Raw genomic sequence first — 18,745 nt, 5'->3', positions numbered from 1 at the left:
GGCAGAAGAAGCTCTATAAAGACTGCCTTAAAGTGTCTCTCAAAAACCTGGAAGTCAACACTAATGAATGGGAAGAGCTTGCCCTGGATCGTCCAGGTTGGCGGGGCAGGATCACCTCATGAGCACGTGCAGCTGAAGATAGGAAAATCTGTGAGGCAAAAAGAAAGCGTGCTGTACGCAAGGCACAAGTAGAATCTGGTGTACTGACCACATCTGCTTTCGTATGTCAAGTATGTGGGCGAACCTTCAGGGCCCGGATTGGACTCATCAGCCCCCTCCGGACCCATAACTATTCTCTTCCAACCTGAAGTCATGGTCATCTTCGAAAACGAAGGACGAACATCATCACCTGCTATTGGTTCTTCTTTATTACCTATTGTCCCGGTGTTTCCCTTTGGTTTACTCTTGTACCTGAATCCCCATCGTCCGTGTCACCAGATGCCAGCTATGGCACGACAGCAGTCTAGGAAGGGCTCTATAAAAACCCCTCCCTTTTAGGAGTGGGTGAAGAATATCCCGTTAAAGGTAACTGCAGACTTATGAATCTTCCCAGCACACGAACTGTGCACTGTGGGGTTTCGGTAGTTTCAGATCTGGGAACGGAGGGTGCGTATGAGTTACACATACCTCCGGCCAGAGGCGCTGCCTCACTCCACATGGCTCTACATTATAAACTTATGTAAAGCACCTGGGAGATTAAGGTTCTCCCCACACATGTAGATACAGTACATTCCGTGAAGGTTCCCAATTTCCAAAATGGAGTAACTTGTGTGCGTGTGTTTGTGTGGTGGATTTCACTGTTTAGGCACATCAGGGGCTCTCAAAATGTGACATGGCACAAATTTTTGGTAACAAAAGCTAAATGTTAATATTTTTTTCTTCCACATTCCATTAATTCGTGTGAAGCACCTGAAGGGTTAATAAACTTGAAGGTGGTTTACAGTACCTTGAGGGTTTCCGTTTTTAAAATGGCGTCACTTTTGGGTAATTTCTGTCATGCAAGTCCCTCAAAGTCACTTCAAATGTGATGTGGTTCTTAAAAACAATTGTTTTGTAAATTTTTTTGGAAACATGAGAAATCGCTGGTCAAATTTGAACCCTTACAACTTCCTAACAAAAAAAAATTGTTTCAAGTATTGTGCTGAATGTAAGGCAGACTTGTGGGAAATGTTGTTTATTAACTATAGGCCCCTCAAAGTCACTTCAAATGTAATGTGGTCCCTAAAAATATATGGATTTGTAAATTTTGTTTAAAAAATAAGAAATTGCTGGTCAACTTTTAACCCTTCTAACTTCCTTGCAAAAAAAATTGTGCTGATGTAAAGTACAAAGAGTTCGGTAATCCAGCTCCAGGAAAAAGGAAAAATTCTAATGTATTAAAATCCAATAAACTTTATTGAAACAAATCCATAAAATTGTCGATCCCAATAAGTGGCTGGGCATAGGATCACATATCAGCCCTCACTGAACGCGTTTCGAACACAGACGTGTTCTTAGTCTTCAGCATGAGGAAAGAGATTCAGCAGGTCGATATAAATAAACAAAACAGGTGAGAGAAATAAGTAATTAAAAAGGCAATCAACATGCACCCAAAATCCAACCTGGTGAGAACATACACAAGAAAAAAAAAAAAAAAAAACAGATTAAAATACACAAAAATATCAGGAAAAATATTGATGGAAAAAAGAAAACAAAATTATCTGTTACGACATACAACAAAGCTAATGGTACAACATCATTTCTCTTCTAAGATTTAAACCAGTGGGAGCTCGAGTATTTAGACACAGTATCCAAAAAGCCTCTCGGTCACGCAAAATCCTTTCTCTATCTCCACCTCGTGAATTCTTATGAATATGTTCAATCGCATAGACTTTCAATGATGAGGTGTTCCTATTATGAGTTTGTATGAAGTGATTGGAGGCACTGGAGACATGTCTCAATGTGGATTGTGTAATATCATAGAAGTGTTCACGGAATCTCTTTCAATTTACGGATAATACATCCAATATAATGCAGATTGCATGAGACACATTCTATGATATAAATAACATGGTCTGTGTTACAATTGATGAAGTCTTTTATATTGTAAATTTTCTGATGATTGGTGCCCGTGAAGGTTGCGTTTTTTTTTCGAGAACAAACAGGTTTTGCATGGAGAAGAGCCACATTTTAAAAAAACCTTTTGTAGATAGCCAGCTGGCTCGGTTTCTTTTAAGCCCACCAGACTGGACAAAGCTTGGAGCAAGCAAGGTACCTAAAGTAGGGGCTTTTCTAGAAACTATTTTAATACCTTCCTGTAGAATGAGATCTATTGTGGGGTCATCTCGTAAAATATTTAGATCACGGTGTACTATATTTGAGATTGACTTAAAGTATGTACTATAAGTTAATATTAATACCGGTTGTTTCTGATAGACATTTTTATTACGAAAATGTGTTTTGTTTTTATTGACGGGAGTATCATTAATTGGATTTGAGATGTTAACTAATTCCGGTCTGGTCTTGTTTTTTACTAAATTGCAGGCTCTGTCTATAGCCCATCTCTGATATTTGCGTTCACTGAGTCTGTCGAATGTCTGCTGTTTCCCTATGAAAAATGGTTTCATTACTGCAATTGCGTTTGGCTCTAATAACCTCGCCAACAGGGATAGATTTTATGGTGTGAACAGGGTGGAAGCTTTTGGCATGCAGTATGGTATTACCTGCAGTAGGTTTGCGGTAGGTTCATGTTTGGATTAACTGCTGTGAAATACCCGAAAGGGTTAAATCAAGGAAGTTGATATGTTCCGAATCCCAATGATAAGTAAACTTTAAGTTGAAAGGGTTATTGTTCAAATAACTAATGAAATTATTGACAGATGATATGTCCCCGCTCCACACTAACAATAGGTCATCAATAAATCTAGAATACCATTGAATTTGTGTCAGAAATGGATTGTCTACATTGAAAATATAGTTCTCCTCCCACCAAGACATAACTAAGTTGGCCACTGAAGGTAAAAATTTCGCACCCATCGAAACTCCACCTAATTGCAAAAAGATTTTTTTATCAAACAAAAAATAATTATGAGAAATCAAAAACGATAAAACTGAAATTATGTAAGATTGTAAATCAATGGAATAGTTACTGTACTTGAAAAGATGAAATTGTACAGCATGTAGGGCCACTCTATGGGGAATTGATGAATATAATGCAACCACATCACATGCCAGCCAAGACCAATTAGAATCCCATGTTACATTGTGAAAAATACTGAGAATATCCCGCGAGTCTTCAATATACCGAGGCACCCGTTGGACTAGAAGTTGTAACAAAAAGTCCAAGCACTCCCCCAAATGTTCGCTATATGAACCCAGGCCAGAAATAATAAGGCGCATGGTGGGTGGGGGGGGGGAGGATTTTAGAATGATCTACACATATATAATCTGCTTGTTGCTGGGAAAAAATCCCCTCCGAAACACCATCATTAACCATGTTTTTCAGAAGAGAAGAAAATTCAATGGTAGGATTAGACTTCAAAGACATGTAACTTATATTATTGATAGTATCAAAATAATCAGATTTATTTAAAACCACCACTGAGCCCCCCTTATCCGACATTCTAATTACTATGTCTGGATTGTTTTTAATATTTTCAAGAGACTCCCGTTCTACTTTAGTCAGATTAGGATTACGTTTCTGGCTGTCCGAATGAAAGGTGAGTGCTGTATTTCTTTCTCTACTCTTTCCTGGAAACGATCCATGGTGTCAGTCCGGGCTTGGACAGGATTAAAAAAAGGATTTTTTACTCTAAAACTAGGTCCTGTATCCGTAGGAGTCATAAAATCCAGGTTGGTATCCAGATCCATAAGCGACATGAGTCCATTTTGTTCCATGAAGTTTTTGCCTACGAATTCGTTCATGATACATCTTGGGTTATCGGGGGCAATGTCTTTATCTACTTCAAAAAAATGTTTTTTAACGGTTAGATCTCTGATGAATTTATTTATGTCCTTGAGTGTCGAAAATAAGTCCAGTTCAGAGTTCCTGGGAGAAAAATTCAATCCTCGCGAAAGAAGTTGTATGGCCGTATCGGCAAAAACTGTCGAAGAAAGATTAACCACGTCTAGTGCGATATTTTGTTTTGACTCCTCAGGCGGTTCTGGAAAATAGTTGGCGTGTTTATGGTGCTTTCGTCCCCTCCGCCTGGTGTGTTTTTTGGGATGTTTTTTGGAAAGCCATAATTATTGCGTTTATTTTTACGAAAATAGCGCAATTGTGATTTAGAGCCTGATGGTACTTGATTGGTGATAGACTCTTGAATAGAGGAGCTGTAGGAAGCATCCGAAGACTCTGGATCAGAAGAAGAAAATGTGACCTGATTCCTGTAGGAAACCGGAGTGGTGCGGTTCCATTTTTTCAGGATAGATCTGGGGGTATGTGGGTTCCTTTCCCATCTGCCCCACTCATACACCTGGTATATTTTTATAATCAAAAGTGTCTGTTAAATTTTCGTTTTTTAACCAAGGTTATCGATTCTTTCAGAGCAAATATAATTTGGCCTTCAGTTGTGTTTGGAATTTCTCAAATTCCACGTTTGTAACCACAGATTTTAAAGCTACTATGTCCTTGTCCAATTCTGTTCTGATTTTGGAAAGCTCCTCGTTTTCATGTTTGACTATTAATTGCATCAAACGTTGTGAGCATTCAGATAAAATGGTATTCCAATCGCTTGTGAAATTTTCACTATAAGTAGTGGTTGGGATTTTTTGAATATATAACTCCCTTGGGATGATGTTTAATGATAAATAATTCTCCAAGGTAGTATAATCCCACCATATTCGCGTTTCATCAAGCGATAACTTCTCTATAGAGAGCATGGCATTATAACATCAGGAGAAGAATCTGTGGTATTACTGACTGATTGGAACACCAGGGAAGCACGTTCCTGCCTGGAGGAGTCAATGAGTAAGTCCATTGCAAAAAAAACCCAAAACTTGTAAGTTGGTTTAAAAATGAAATAACTGAAGTGATCCAGAAAATAAAAATTCAAATGAGTGTACGCTGTCTGATGTAAAGTAGACATGCGAAATGGCATTTATTAACCATTTTGTGTGACTCTGATTTAAGGGCGGAAAAATTATAAGTTTGAAAATTTCTAAATGTTAACCAAAATTCCATTTTTTTCCCCCTCACAAATAAACGCGTCATATTGAAGAAATGTTACCACTATCAGTGGGATCTGTTGAAGCTCTCCAGAGTTATTGCCACGTAAAGTGACAGTGGTCAGAATTGTAAAATGTGGCCTGGTCACGAAGGCACACACAGACTTGGGGGTGTGGAGAGGCCATAAAGGGATTAAAGGGCACCTGTCACCCCGAAAATCGCGGGTGAGGTAATCCCACTGGCATCAGGGGCTTATCTGCAGCATTCTGTAATGCTGTAGATAAGCCCCCGATGTTACCTGAAAAAGGAAAAAAAGACGTTATATTATACTCACCCAGGGGCGGTCCCGCTGCTGGTCAGGTCGGATGGGCGTCTCCGGTCCGCTCCGGCGCCTCCTATCTTCTTTCCATGACGTCCTCTTCTGATCTTCAGCCACGGCTCCGGCGCAGGCGTACTTTGCTCTGCCCTCTTGAGGGCAGAGGATAGTACTGCAGTGCGCAGGCGCCGGAAATGTCAGAGGCCCGGCGCCTGCGCACTGCAGTACTTTGTCTGCCCTCAAGAGGGCAGAGCAAAGTACGCCTACGCCGGAGCCGTGGCTGAAGATCAGAAGAGGACCTAATGGAAAGAAGATAGGAGGCGCCGCAGCGGACCGGAGACGCCCATCCGACCTGACCAGCAGCGGGACCGCCCCTGGGTGAGTATAATATAACGTCTTTTTCTCCTTTTTCAGGTAACATCGGGGGCTTATCTACAGCATTACAGAATGCTGTAGATAAGCCCCTGATGCCGGTGGGATTACCTCACCTGCGATTTTCGAGGTGACAGGTTCCCTTTAATTTTTTTTTTACAAAAATAGGTTGAAACATCGAATATGTATCCAAAAATTGTATGAATAAAAGCAAGAGCCTTCAACCAGCTCAATCAACATAAAAACAAAAATATCACAGGACTTAAAAAAAATAAAAAGGCAATGGAAGTAATTTTTATTTTTTATTTTTCTCTACTTGACTGAAAAAAAAAGAAAAATCCCCTGCAGGTTTATCATTACCATAATTGTACTGATTTGAGAATCATGATTCAGAGTAACTTTTGCCACAAATTGCTGGCTGTGAAAACAAAACAAACCCCTGAAATAAGAGTAGTATTTTTTCACAATTTCACCGCACTTGGAATTTTTTTCTCCTGTTTTTCAGTATATTGAATGGGAAGAGGTCATCTTTTCCTGCAAGAAACAAATCATCATACTATGTGGATGGGAAATAAATAAGGAGGGAACGGGTCTAAGGTGTAATAAAAACTGTTTGTATGAAAATTTTAAACCTCTATGTAATTCTGTACAGAACTATTCATTTTATTTTTAAAATTCCATTTACAGAAAGGACAAAGAGGTTCAAGCAAGGTCAGAAGATGATGGGTGCCTCTGCTCAATTTTGTCAAAAGACATGTGGGTCCATTTGCATTCTTTTGCTACTGTCTAAATTAATCACATACCGTATATACTCGAGTATAAGCCGACCAGAGTATAAGCCGACCCCCCTAATTTTGCCACAAAAAACTGGGAAAACTTAAGTATAAGCCTAGGGTGGGAAATGCAGCAGCTACCGGTAAATGTCAAAAGTTAAAATAGATACCAATAAAAGTAAAATTAATTGAGACATCAGTAGGTTGTGTTTTTGAATATCCATATTGAATCAGGAGCCCCATATAATGCTCCATACAGTTTATGATGGGCCCCAGAAGATGTTCCATATTAAAATATGCCCCATATAATCCTGCATAAAGGTTAATAATGGCCCCATAAGATGCTCCATATACACATTTGCCCAATATAATGCTGCACAAATGCTGATAATGGCCCCATAAGATGCTCCATAAAGATATTTGCCCCATATAGTGCTGCACAAACCTTGATTATGGCCCTATAAGATGCTCCATACAGAGACTCATACCGTAATGACCTACAAACGTTAATTATGGGCCCCATACAGAGACTTGCCCCATATAGTGCTGCACAAACGTTATGGTCCCATATAGTGCTGCACAAATGTTATGGCCCAATATAGTGCTGCACAAATGTTATGGCCCCATATAGTGCTGCACAAACGTTATGGCCCCATAGATGCTCCATACAGACACTTGCCCCATTTGCTGTTTCTGCGATAAAAAAATGTAAATCGCATACTCGCCTCTCCATCGCTCAGGCCCCCGGCACTTTCAATAGTCACCTGCTCCTCGTTCCGTTGCAGCTCCATCTTCAGCGCTGACGTTCAGCAGAGAGCGCGCACTAACCACGTCACCGCGCCCTCTGACCTGAGCGTCACTGCAGAAGACAGAGCGGCGCCCGGAACGAGGAAAGGTGACTATCTCGCAGCGCTGCGCTCCCCTTCTCGTATACTCGCCTGCTACTGGCGCTGTGCAGTCCCTGCTTCCCCAACACCGCAGCTTCATCCTGTACTGAGGGGTCACTGTTACCGCTCATTACAATAATGAATATGCGGCTCCACCTCTATGGGAGGTGGAGCCGCATATTCATTACTGTAATGAGCGGTACCATGTGACCGCTCAGTACAGGAAGAATCTGCTGCTGCCGGCACCAGGGACCTGCAGGGACCGCGCCTGGAGTAGGTGAGTATAATTTCACAGCCCCCGCTCCCCCTCCCCTGCCAACCCCTGGGTATGACTCGAGTATAAGCCGAGAGGGGGACTTTCAGCCCAAAAAAGTGGGCTGAATATCTCGGCTTATACTCGAGTATATACGATATTTAGAATTTGCTTTCACCACTTTAATGTAAAAACTGTTCCTTTAATATATATATATTATTTTGTTTCTTTTTGCAGCCTCACAGGATCTTGTATACCTAACTCAGATAACAAATCCCTGCAACTTTTATATCCAGCATTTTACCCAGAGAAGGCAGATCATCATGCTCGAGCGGATGCTGACTACGCTCAGTCGGTCATGCAGCCAATGTTCCCCTACAGACGTTTTGCAGCTAGGTACTTAGAACATATTTACATTGTATATAACTGGAAGAAATGCGAATTTAAAAAATATGGCGTGGGGACTACTCTATACTTGATAACCAGCCTTGCTGAAGCTGACAGCTGGGGATTGCAGCCGCCAGCTGGGGATTGCAGCCGCCAGCTGTAAATTTTGCATGGCTGGTTATCAAAAAATAGGGGGATTCCATACGGTTTTTTTTTTTTATTATTTATTTACAGTGCAGGAGCGGCTGAATACTCCCATCCGCCTCTCCTGCTCTCGATGTTATTAGCGGCAGAAGGTTTCGGATGACGGGAGCAGTAGTCCCATCAGCTGATACCAGTGACCAGAGGTTAACTTTATACCTCCGATCACAGCTGAGTGCTCATGCTGTCTTTTGACAGCGCAGGAACCGCAGCTCTCTGACCGGCAGGGATGATTTCACCGCCTATCAGAAGTGTTGTTTGAACAGTAACCTGAACAGTAACACTTCGTGATGAAGTTCGTCTTTGGTGTCCATGCCTGAAAAGTAGGTGTTCTGTACGGACGCCGAACTTTACTGCTCATGTTCACTCATCTCTACTCCTGTCACATTCACTGATCAGCTAGTTAAGGGGCAATGCAGCAGCTCTGAAAGTTGCATTGTGGCCCTACATGGTACCACAGTTCTTTCAATTGACTGAATGCTCTGTGACACGTGCAGATCATTGTGCAGGAAGGGAGGAGTAATTGAGCATTGACTGGTGAATACTACATTATTAATGTGTAGATGTTAAAAAGCACCTTTCACCATTTTTAGAATGTTGGTCAAACCGCCTCATGATAACAAGTCTATGGAGCTGAGTTAAATAATTTACAAGTAGAACCAGAGTTCAAATGTGCTAAAAAAATTACCAAATTTTTATTTTTACACTGTTACAATCAATGTAGGCAAATAACACATAAACATTGTGGGTACATATGTGATTAGATCCCTAGGTAAAAAGGCCAGAAAATAGGTCAGGACATAAGTTGGAAATTGAACAAATGAGAGTTCTTTTAATGCTATACGTTTATATGGTTAAAAAAAACCTATCCGTACACTAGTGCCCCTAAACTGAAAATATGCACTTTACTGCCCAATAAGGGTAGCATATATTTTAGGACCATAGTCCAGTGTTTGTCGAATAGTAGAAAACTCACATTGAACACAATGCATATTATAAAAGCAGTATATTAGAAAGTATATTAGAAAGGCGTCAGCAGAAACACCAAGTTTCTGCTGACGCCTGCTTGGTGTTAGCCTAAATTAAAATCTAAACTTTACATGATGATAGTCCTGCAATGAAATTTAAAAAAAGATAATTTTTCAGCTCTTACTTTTATCCAGCCTGTGAAGATGAGATGACACACACAAAAAAAAAAGTGATCTTTACATAACAAGCCTATTATTATACTAGGTGGCCAAATTGCAAAATGTATGAATGCTCTGATCCAAACGTGATCGTATGTGCCATCCTTTGAAAAATTTAGACCCTCTGTTAATTTTTCTTTTAGTGTTTTGAGCAAACACAACTTTTTCTCTGTCGCGTCTCATTGGGGGACACAGGAACCATGGGTGTATGCTGCTGCTGCCACTAGGAGGCTGACACTATGCACAAAAAAATTAAGCTCCTTCTCTGCAGTGTACACCCCACCAACTGGCATTATGCACTACAGTTTAGCTTAGTGTCAGTAGGAGGTGGACACTGGTCTTTCATTAGACCCTTATCTACCTCAATGTGCATCGTTTTTTTTTCCAGGGTTTTCCGGAAGGGATGCAGGGTGAACAGTCACACCTGTAGTCCCACAATACGGACTGAGTACAGTGTGTACTGCCACCCCATATCCTCATAGATCCCTCAGCAGGACCATGATCCTAGCACTCCATCCCCCACCCACTCGCCCGCCAGTGCCTGTCGGTTGGAGGAGACGAGGACGTCCATCACCAGCTTCCTGGATGTCTCATACCTTCCTTGGATTGAGGTTAGTAACGGACGACGTGGGATGTGTGAGGTGAGTATTTCCCCACCCGCCCCAGAGTAGGCAGGGAGGTCGCTCTATAGGCGTTATATAGGGTGCAGGTTACCTTGGGTGGTCGTCACTGTTACTAGGCAGCAGGGATCTTACCTGCAGACAGCATTTGCAGGCACAGACCCCCTCGTCCGCGCGGCGGCCTTTGCAGGCAGCTGCGCCCCTTTTTGCGCTGCTCCCCACCGGCGGCCACACTATCTTCTTTCCGGTGCGGTAGCCTTTGCAGGCAGCCGCGTCTCTTCCTGCCCGACTGCAGCCGCTCTGCCTTATGCCTCGACGTGGTTACCTTTGCAGGCAGCCGCGCTGCTCCCTTTTTTCCGGCGACCGCACTGTCCTTTTTCCATTGCGGCAGCCGCTCCGCTTCTTTTCCCGGCGCCGCTGCCCTCTCCTGCAGCCGCTGGCCTCTAATTTAGACCCCGACTTCTGCTCGGGCCTACACGGTGCGACTCCGCCCACTTCCTCTTCTCTCAGGCGGGCTTTTCTCCCGCCCGACTGTCATAGCCTGCCCACCGGCGCCATCTTGGTGCTCCCCTACAGGCGGTTTAGCTCGCCCATCATTCCTGTGCCCCTTCAGGAAGCATTTCGGCACCACGATTGCCCCTCCTAAGAGCGCAAATCCCCGGCTACCTTTAGGACACCATCTCCCTGCTGTTGTCCACTTCTAGCTCCAGATCCTGAAGCTGTCTCTGACTCTTGAGGAGCATCTTCCATGCTGTGCAGTGGACGCCGAATCGTCTGCCGTGAGTAGCTCTGCACTGCAGACTGACACTCTCCTCTGCCCTCCTGTCCTCCATATACTAACTATATTACTATTTATTAGGTTCTGTAGAAGGACGTAGATCTGGGTATTTATTATGATGGAATATAGGCTGAACTGGATGGACAAATGTCTTTTTTCGGCCTTACTAACTATGTTACTATGTTACTATGTTACTATGTTACTATGTCCCCTAACCTTCTGGCATTACTCAGGGGTTCGTTCACCATGTCTAATTCTCATCCTGATTTCGATCAGCTTCTGACCAGAGAAAGGGAGAATCCGACCAGACGATTTCAAAGAGGAAAGCGCCTTGGCGTCTTATATCCTTTTTTTTCCGGATCTCATTGACAACTGGACTACTTCTCCCTCTGTGGATCCGCCAGTTTCTAGACTTTCCACCAACACAGTCCTCCCGCTGTCGGGCGGAGCGTCTCTGAAAGATTCCAACAATAAATTCATAGTCCTTTGCTAAGTTGGCCTTTGAAGCGGCCGCTTCTGCCCTATGCCCTGCCTTTGCTTCCACCTGGGTTTCGAAGTCTATATCCGAATGGACCAAACAACTCCGTCGGGGCATTCTGGCCGGACCTCCACCAGAACAGCTGTCAGAACTTGCCACACAGATTTCTCACGCTGGGAAATACTTGGTCTCTGCTTCCCTGGACACCGCGTCTTCTGCCGCTCTGGCGTCTAGTAATGTGGTTGCCATCCGTCGTACCATCAGGCTCAAGGCCTGGCAGACGGATTTGTCATCAAAAAAGTCCCTTACCAGCCTGCCTTTTCAGGGATCTCGTCTCTTCGGTTCCAAGCTGGACAAAAATTATTAAGGATGCTACCGTGGGCACAAGCTCCCTTCTTCCCCAGTCCAAGCCTCGCCGGCCTCTTCCTAGGCGGCAATTCCAGCCCTTTCGGCCTTTTCGTCGCTTTGTGGCATCAAACTCCTTTTCACAGCAGCAGCAAAGGCCGCAGGCACGTCAAGAGAAGAAGGTGGTATTCTTTAGACCCACTCCTTCCTGGGACTGGAAGATCCACCTTGGCATGACTCACGGCTAGACTCCAGCGCACCTCCCAAGCTGGGCGGCCTTCTCCTTTTCTTCAGAGACGTCTGGATCTCCTCAGTGGAGGACGCATGGGTCAGGGAAGTGGTATCCTCGGGATACAAAACAGCGTTAATTTCATGGCCCTGGGATCGTTTCTTCGAGTCCCGCCCTCCAAGAGATCCCGCTCTAGTTCCAAGTTTCTTTGCAGCCATCACTTCCCTCCTCGAGTCCGGGGTAATCGTTCCTGTTCCAGGAAAAGAACAGTTCACAGTTTTCTATTTGAATCTTTTTGTGATACCGAAAAAAGATGGCAAGGTTCATCCCATTCTGGATCTCAAATTGCTGAACAGGAGAGTTCGTTTGAGACCCTTCAGGATGAAATCCCTTCGCTCAGTAATTGCTTTCATGGAGGCCCTGGAATTCCTGTGTTCCATAGATATTCGGGATGCCTACCTCCACATCCCGTTATTCCCGGGACATCACCGATTCCTGCGCTTTGCGGTGCTCCAGGACCATTTTCAATTCAATTCCTGCCGCTCGGTGTTGCAACCGCTCCCAGGGTTGTCACGAAGATAATGGCGGTGCTGATAGCCATCTTGATGGTCAGGGGACTGGTACTTTTTCCGTACATCGACGACATCCTCATCAAGGCTCCGTCCTTTTCTCAGGCTCACGAGAGCCTGTCCATCGTCCTCGACACTCTAGCCCGTTTCAGGTGGCTTGTCTACAGGAAGAAATCCAGTCTTGTTCCTTCCCAGCCCCTCGTCTTTCTGGGCATGCTCTTCGACACTCGTTAGACCAGTCTTCCTTCCCGAAGACGAGATCCATCATTCAACGGGACGTACACTTGCTCCAGGGTCCTCTGTTTTCCTCCTTCCGATCGGTTCTGGGAAGGATAGTTGCAACATTGGAAGTGATTCCCTTCACGACCTCTTCAGCAGGTCATCCTGTCACAGTGGGACAGGTCTGTCTTCTCCCTGGATCGTCCGATTCGACTCTCTCCCCAGTTCACTGGCAGGTGGTGACGACGGACGCCAGCCAGCCTTCTCGGCTGGGATGCGGTGTTTCGTCACCTGACTGTTCAGGGTCGTTGGTCGGCACAGGAATCTTCTCTGCCGATCAACGTCCTCGAGATTCGGGCCATCTTTCTTGCCCTTTGTCTCTGGGAAAGGATTCTCAAGGGTCTACCTATCCGAATCCAGACGGACAATGCCATGGCGGTGGCATATGTGTTGTGAATTCTGTGGCAGAGCTCCCTCCTGTGGTCACAAGTGGTACTTCGGCTGATTCTCTCTGTGAGCTTCTGTTGGTGGAGGGAAGTGGTACTGCGGCTTCTGAGTTTCCTCCCTCAGGTGATCTGGTGAGGTCGTTAGGTGCTTCTCTACTTAACTCCACCTAATGCTTTGATCCTGGCTTCCTGTCAATGTTCAAGTGTTGGACTTGCTTTTCCCTGGATCATTTCTGTGGCCTGCTGCTCTGCATAGCTAATTTCTTCTTTGCTATTTGTTTGCTATTTTTTCTGTCCAGCTTGTCTATTTTGTTGCTGGAAGCTCTGGGACGCAAAGGGTGTACCTCCGTGCCGTTAGTTCGGTACGGAGGGTCTTTTTGCCCCCTTTGCGTGGTTTTCTTTAGGGTTTTATGTAGACCGCAAAGTTTCCTTTTCTATCCTCGCTCTGTTAAGTCGGGCCTCACTTTGCTGAATCTATTTCATCCCTACGTTTGTCTTTTCATCTTAACTCACAGTCATTATATTTGGGGTCTGCCTTTTCCTTTGGGGTATTTCTGAGGCAAGGTAGGCTTATTTTCTATCTTCAGGCTAGTTAGTTTCTCAGGCTGTGCCGAGTTGCATAGGCAGAGTTAGGCGCAATCCACGGCTGCCTCTAGTGTTGTTTGGAGAGGATTAGGGATTGCGGTCTGCAGAGTTCCCACGTCTCAGAGCTCGTTCTATGATTTTGGGTTATTGTCGGATCACTGTATGTGCTCTGACCGCTATGTCCATTGTGGTACTGAATTGCCTTTCATAACAGTACAGGAAGCCCAAAGTACTAATGATTCTCAATAGAGGGAAAAAAGAAGTTCTGAGACCATTTTTTTTTTCTTTGCACTGTGTTTTGCCTTTTTTTTTCCCCTAGACATTTGGGTGGTTCAGTACACAGGTGTAGCGATGGACATTAGAAGTCTGTCTTCATTTGTGGATCAGCTCTCGGCAAGAGTACAAAAGATTCAAGACACTTTTGATCAGAAATCTATGTTAGAACCAAGAATTCCTATTCCTGATTTGTTTTTTGGAGATAGAACTAAGTTTGAGTTTCAAAAATAATTGTAAATTATTTCTGGCCTTGAAACCTCGCTCCTCTGGTGATCCAGTTCAACAGGTTTTGATTGTTATTTCTTTTTTGCGCGGCGACCCTCAGGACTGGGCATTTTCTCTTGCGCCAGGAGATCCTGCATTGAGTAATATCGATGCGTTTTTCCTGGCGCTCGGATTGCTGTACGATGAACCTAATTCAGTGGATCAGGCAGAGAAAGATTTGCTGGCTCTTTGTCAGGGTCAGGATGAGATAGAGGTATATTGTCAGAAATGTAGAAAGTGGTCCGTGCTCACTCAATGGAATGAATCTGCGCTGGCAGCTATGTTCAGAAAGGGTCTCTCTGAAGCCCTTAAGGATGTCATGGTGGGATTTCCTATGCCTGCTGGTTTGAATGAGTCTATGTCTTTGGCCATTCAGATCGGTCGACGCTTGCGTGAGTGTAAATCTGTGCACCATTTGGCGGTATTACCTGAGCTTAAACCTGAGCCTATGCAGTGCGATAGGACTTTGACCAGAGTTGAACGGCAAGAACACAGACGTCTGAAGGGGCTGTGTTTCTACTGTGGTGATTCCACTCATGCTATCTCTGATTGTCCTAAGCGCACTAAGCGGTAGGCTAGGTCTGCCACCATTGGTACGGTACAGTCAAAATTTCTTCTGTCCGTTACCTTGATCTGTTCTTTGTCATCGTGTTCTGTCATGGCATTTGTGGATTCAGGCGCTGCCCTGAATTTGATGGACTTGGAGTATGCTAAGCGTTGTGGGTTTCTCTTAGAGCCCTTGCAGTGTCCTATTCCATTGAGAGGAATTGATGCCACGCCTTTGGCCAAGAATAAGCCTCAATACTGGACCCAGCTGACCATGTGCATGGCTCCTGCACATCAGGAGGTTATTCGCTTTCTGGTGTTGCATAATCTGCATGATGTGGTCGTGTTGGGGATCTGGTTTGGTTATCTTCTCGTCATATTCCTATGAAGGTTTCCTCTCCTAAGTTTAAACCTCGTTTCATTGGTCCGTATAGGATTTCTGAGGTTCTTAACCCTGTGTCTTTTCGTCTGACCCTTCCAGATTCTTTTTCCATACATAACGTATTCCATAGGTCATTGTTGTGGAGATACGTGGCACCTATGGTTCCATCTGTTGATCCTCCTGCCCCGGTTTTGGTGGAGGGGGAATTGGAGTATATTGTGGAGAAGATTTTGGATTCTTGTGTTTCTAGACGGAAACTCCAGTATCTGGTTAAATGGAAGGGTTATGCTCAGGAGGATAATTCCTGGGTTTTTGCCTCCGATGTCCATGCTCCCGATCTTGTTCGTGCCTTTCATGTGGCTCATCCTGGTCGGCCTGGGGGCTCTGGTGAGGGTTCGGTGACCTCTCCTCAAGGGGGGGTACTGTTGTGAATTCTGTTGTCGGGCTCCCTCCTGTGGTCATGAATGGTACTTCGGCTGGTTCTGTCCATGGACTTCCTCTGGTGGGTGTTTCTGAGTTTCACAGGTGACGAGGTTAATTCGTTAGCTGCTGCTCTATTTAACTCCACTTAGATCTTTGCTCTATGCCACCTGTCAATGTTCTAGTATTGGTCTGTTCACTCCTGGAACGTTCTTGTGACCTGTCTTCCCATCAGAAGCTAAGTTCCAGCTTGCTTTTCCCTGGATCATTCCTGTGGCCTGCTGCTCTGCATAGCTAAGTTCTTCTTTGCTATTTGTTTGCTATTTTTTCTGTCCAGCTTGTCTATTTTGTTGCTGGAAGCTCTGGGACGCAAAGGGTGTACCTCCGTGCCGTTAGTTCGGTACGGAGGGTCTTTTTGCCCCCTTTGCGTGGTTTTCTTTAGGGTTTTGTGTAGACCGCAAAGTTTCCTTTTCTATCCTCGCTCTGTTAAGAAAGTCGGGCCTCACTTTGCTGAATCTATTTCATCTCTACGTTTGTCTTTTCATCTTAAGTCATTATATGTGGGGGGCTGCCTTTTCCTTTGGGGTATTTCTCTGAGGCAAGGTAGGCTTATTTTCTATCTTCAGGCTAGTTAGTTTCTCAGGCTGTGCCGAGTTGCATAGGCAGAGTTAGGCGCAATCCACGGCTGCCTCTAGTGTTGTTTGGAGAGGATTAGGGATTGCGGTCTGCAGAGTTCCCACGTCTCAGAGCTCGTTCTATGATTTTGGGTTATTGTCAGATCACTGTATGTGCTCTGACCGCTATGTTCATTGTGGTACTGAATTGCCTTTCATAACACATATGTCAACCATCAGGAGGTATCCAAGATCCTCCTCTGGGCAGAGGCAATGGTCCCGGTGATATCCGCAGTGCAAATCCACGGCGTGGACAATTGGGCCGCCGATTTCCTCAGCCGCGAAGGTCTCGCGGCAAGGGAATGGTCCTTGCATCAGTAGGTCTTCCATCAGATTTGTTTTCGATGGGGGACTCCGGACGTGGACCTCTCGGCATCCCGAATTGACCAGGAAGGTTCCTCGATTTGTCTCCAGATCTTGCGACACTCTCGCAGTGGACGTTGACGCTCTGGGCATTCCTTGGTCGCAGTTCGTGCTCCCCTATCTGTTCCCACCCCTTCCATTGCTTCCCAAGCTGTTGAAAAAGATCAAGGAGGAAGGGGTGCCGGTCATTCTGATCGCCCTGGATTGGCCCAGGAGATCTTGGCTCGCGGAGATCGTCAATGTACTCGCGGACGCCCCCTGGCGCATTCCAGACAGACCCGATCTGCTGTCTCTGGGTCCAATCTGCCACCCGAATTCTCGGTCGCTCAGTTTGACGGTGTGGCTGTTGAGACTTCAGTTCTAAGAGCGTCCGGCATTTCAGACCGGGTGATTCACACTTATGAACTAGGCTAGGAAGCCTTCGCCTTCCAGGATCTACTATCGTACCTGGAAGGTTTACTTCCGTTGGTGCGAGTCCAACAGCGTTTTGCCTTTTGCCTATGTCCTTTTCCCTGCCTTCCATTTTGGCTTTCCTTCAAGCAGGACTGGATTCGGGCCTTTCTCTTAGTTCCCTAAAGGGCCAGCTTTCTGCGCTCTCCATGTTTTTTCAGAAGACTTTATCTTCTCGGCCACAGGTTAAGACCTTCCTTCAAGGAGTAGCCCATGCTGTCCCTCCGTACAGGGTCCCTGTGGATTCAATGGATTTAAATCTTTTGCTGGAGGTTCCCCCTTAGAACTGACAGGGAGACCTCCCTGAGAGGCTCAATCTTGGAAGGTGGCCTTTCTTGTGGCCATCACTTCTATCCGCCGCGTTTCCGAGTTGGCGGCCCTTTCTTGCCGACCTCCTTTCATGGTTATCCACCAGGACAAGGTCCCCCGCCTTCCTTCCTAAGGTGGTTTCCACCTTCCACCTCAACGAGGACATTGTTCTACCTTCCTTTTGTCCAGCTCCGACTCATCCTCTGGAGCGATCGTTGAACAAGCTGGACCTCGTTAGGGCAGTGAGGATCTACCTGGCTAGAACGGCCGTTTTCTGGAAGACGGACTCTCTTCGTCATTCCTGATGGCACGTGTAGGGGCCTGCCGGCTTCCAAGGCGACTACTGCTCGCTGGATCAGAATGGCAATTTTGGGGGCTTACCGTGTCAAGAACAGAGTGCCCCCTCCTGGGATAAAGGCTCACTCTACCCGGGCAGTCGGCGCCTCCTGGGCAGTACACCACAGTGCTTCCGCCCTACTGCTTTGTAAAGCGGCAACCTGGTCTTCCATCCACACATTCGCCAAATTTTACTGGGTCCTTACCTACACTTCGGACGCCAGCCTAGGCAGAAGGATCTTGTAGGCAGCAGTGGGGAGTCCTCAGACCTGATGGAAGTCTGTTTTTCCCAGCCCAGGGACTGCTTTGGGACTTCCCATGGTTCCTGTGTCCCCCAATGAGAGGCGATAGATTTTACGGTAAGCAACCATTATCTGATTCTCGGAGCCTTCATTGGGGGACACAACACTCTCCCATGTTATTCAGTTTCTGTTGTTCTGTGTTCTGACTGTTCTCATGTTTACAGTTCTCATGTTTATGTTCAACTTTATTGTTTTGCCTCCTACTGCTTTCTCACTAATTGAAGTGCATAATGCCAGTCAGTGGGGTGTACACTGCAGAGGAGGAGCTAACTTTTTTGTGCATGGTGGCAGCAGCGTACACCCATGGTTCCTGTGTCCCCCAATGAAGGCTCAGAGAAACAGATTTTACGGTAAGCAACCAAAAATCCTGTTTGTTTTTTTTTTTTTGTATAATAAAGTGCAATTTACTACCTGTATATCTGTTTCTCGTTGATTTTTTTTTTTTTTTTTTCTTCTTTCAAATTTCTGCATTTAGCCCACTAATGGCATAGGAATTTTCATTATTTACTCTCATGACATTTGTTCGTGTCTTGCGATATACACAATTTAGTGAACTTTTAAAAGATATGAAAATGTGAAAACTGTTGGTGTTGAGAGTTTTATTATGTCTTCCAGGAGAAGTAGTTGCTTTC

General features: G+C 45.0%; 1 protein-coding gene across 1 annotated transcript in view; it reads left to right on the top strand.

The window, feature by feature from the left end:
* RNF17 (ring finger protein 17) overlaps positions 1-18,745 on the top strand; it is a 341,311-nt gene that overhangs the window by 29,293 nt on the left and 293,273 nt on the right. The window contains exons 6-7 of the mRNA XM_069759912.1: positions 7,985-8,143; positions 18,729-18,745. The exon at positions 18,729-18,745 is cut by the window's right edge and continues 173 nt beyond it. Coding sequence (XP_069616013.1) covers positions 7,985-8,143; positions 18,729-18,745 — 176 coding nt within the window. The remainder of the gene's footprint in view (positions 1-7,984; positions 8,144-18,728) is intronic.

The sequence above is a fragment of the Ranitomeya imitator genome, chromosome 3 (genome assembly GCF_032444005.1).
Source record: "Ranitomeya imitator isolate aRanImi1 chromosome 3, aRanImi1.pri, whole genome shotgun sequence".
Lineage (NCBI taxonomy): Eukaryota > Metazoa > Chordata > Amphibia > Anura > Dendrobatidae > Ranitomeya > Ranitomeya imitator.
This window is presented reverse-complemented; position numbering and strand designations above follow the sequence as displayed.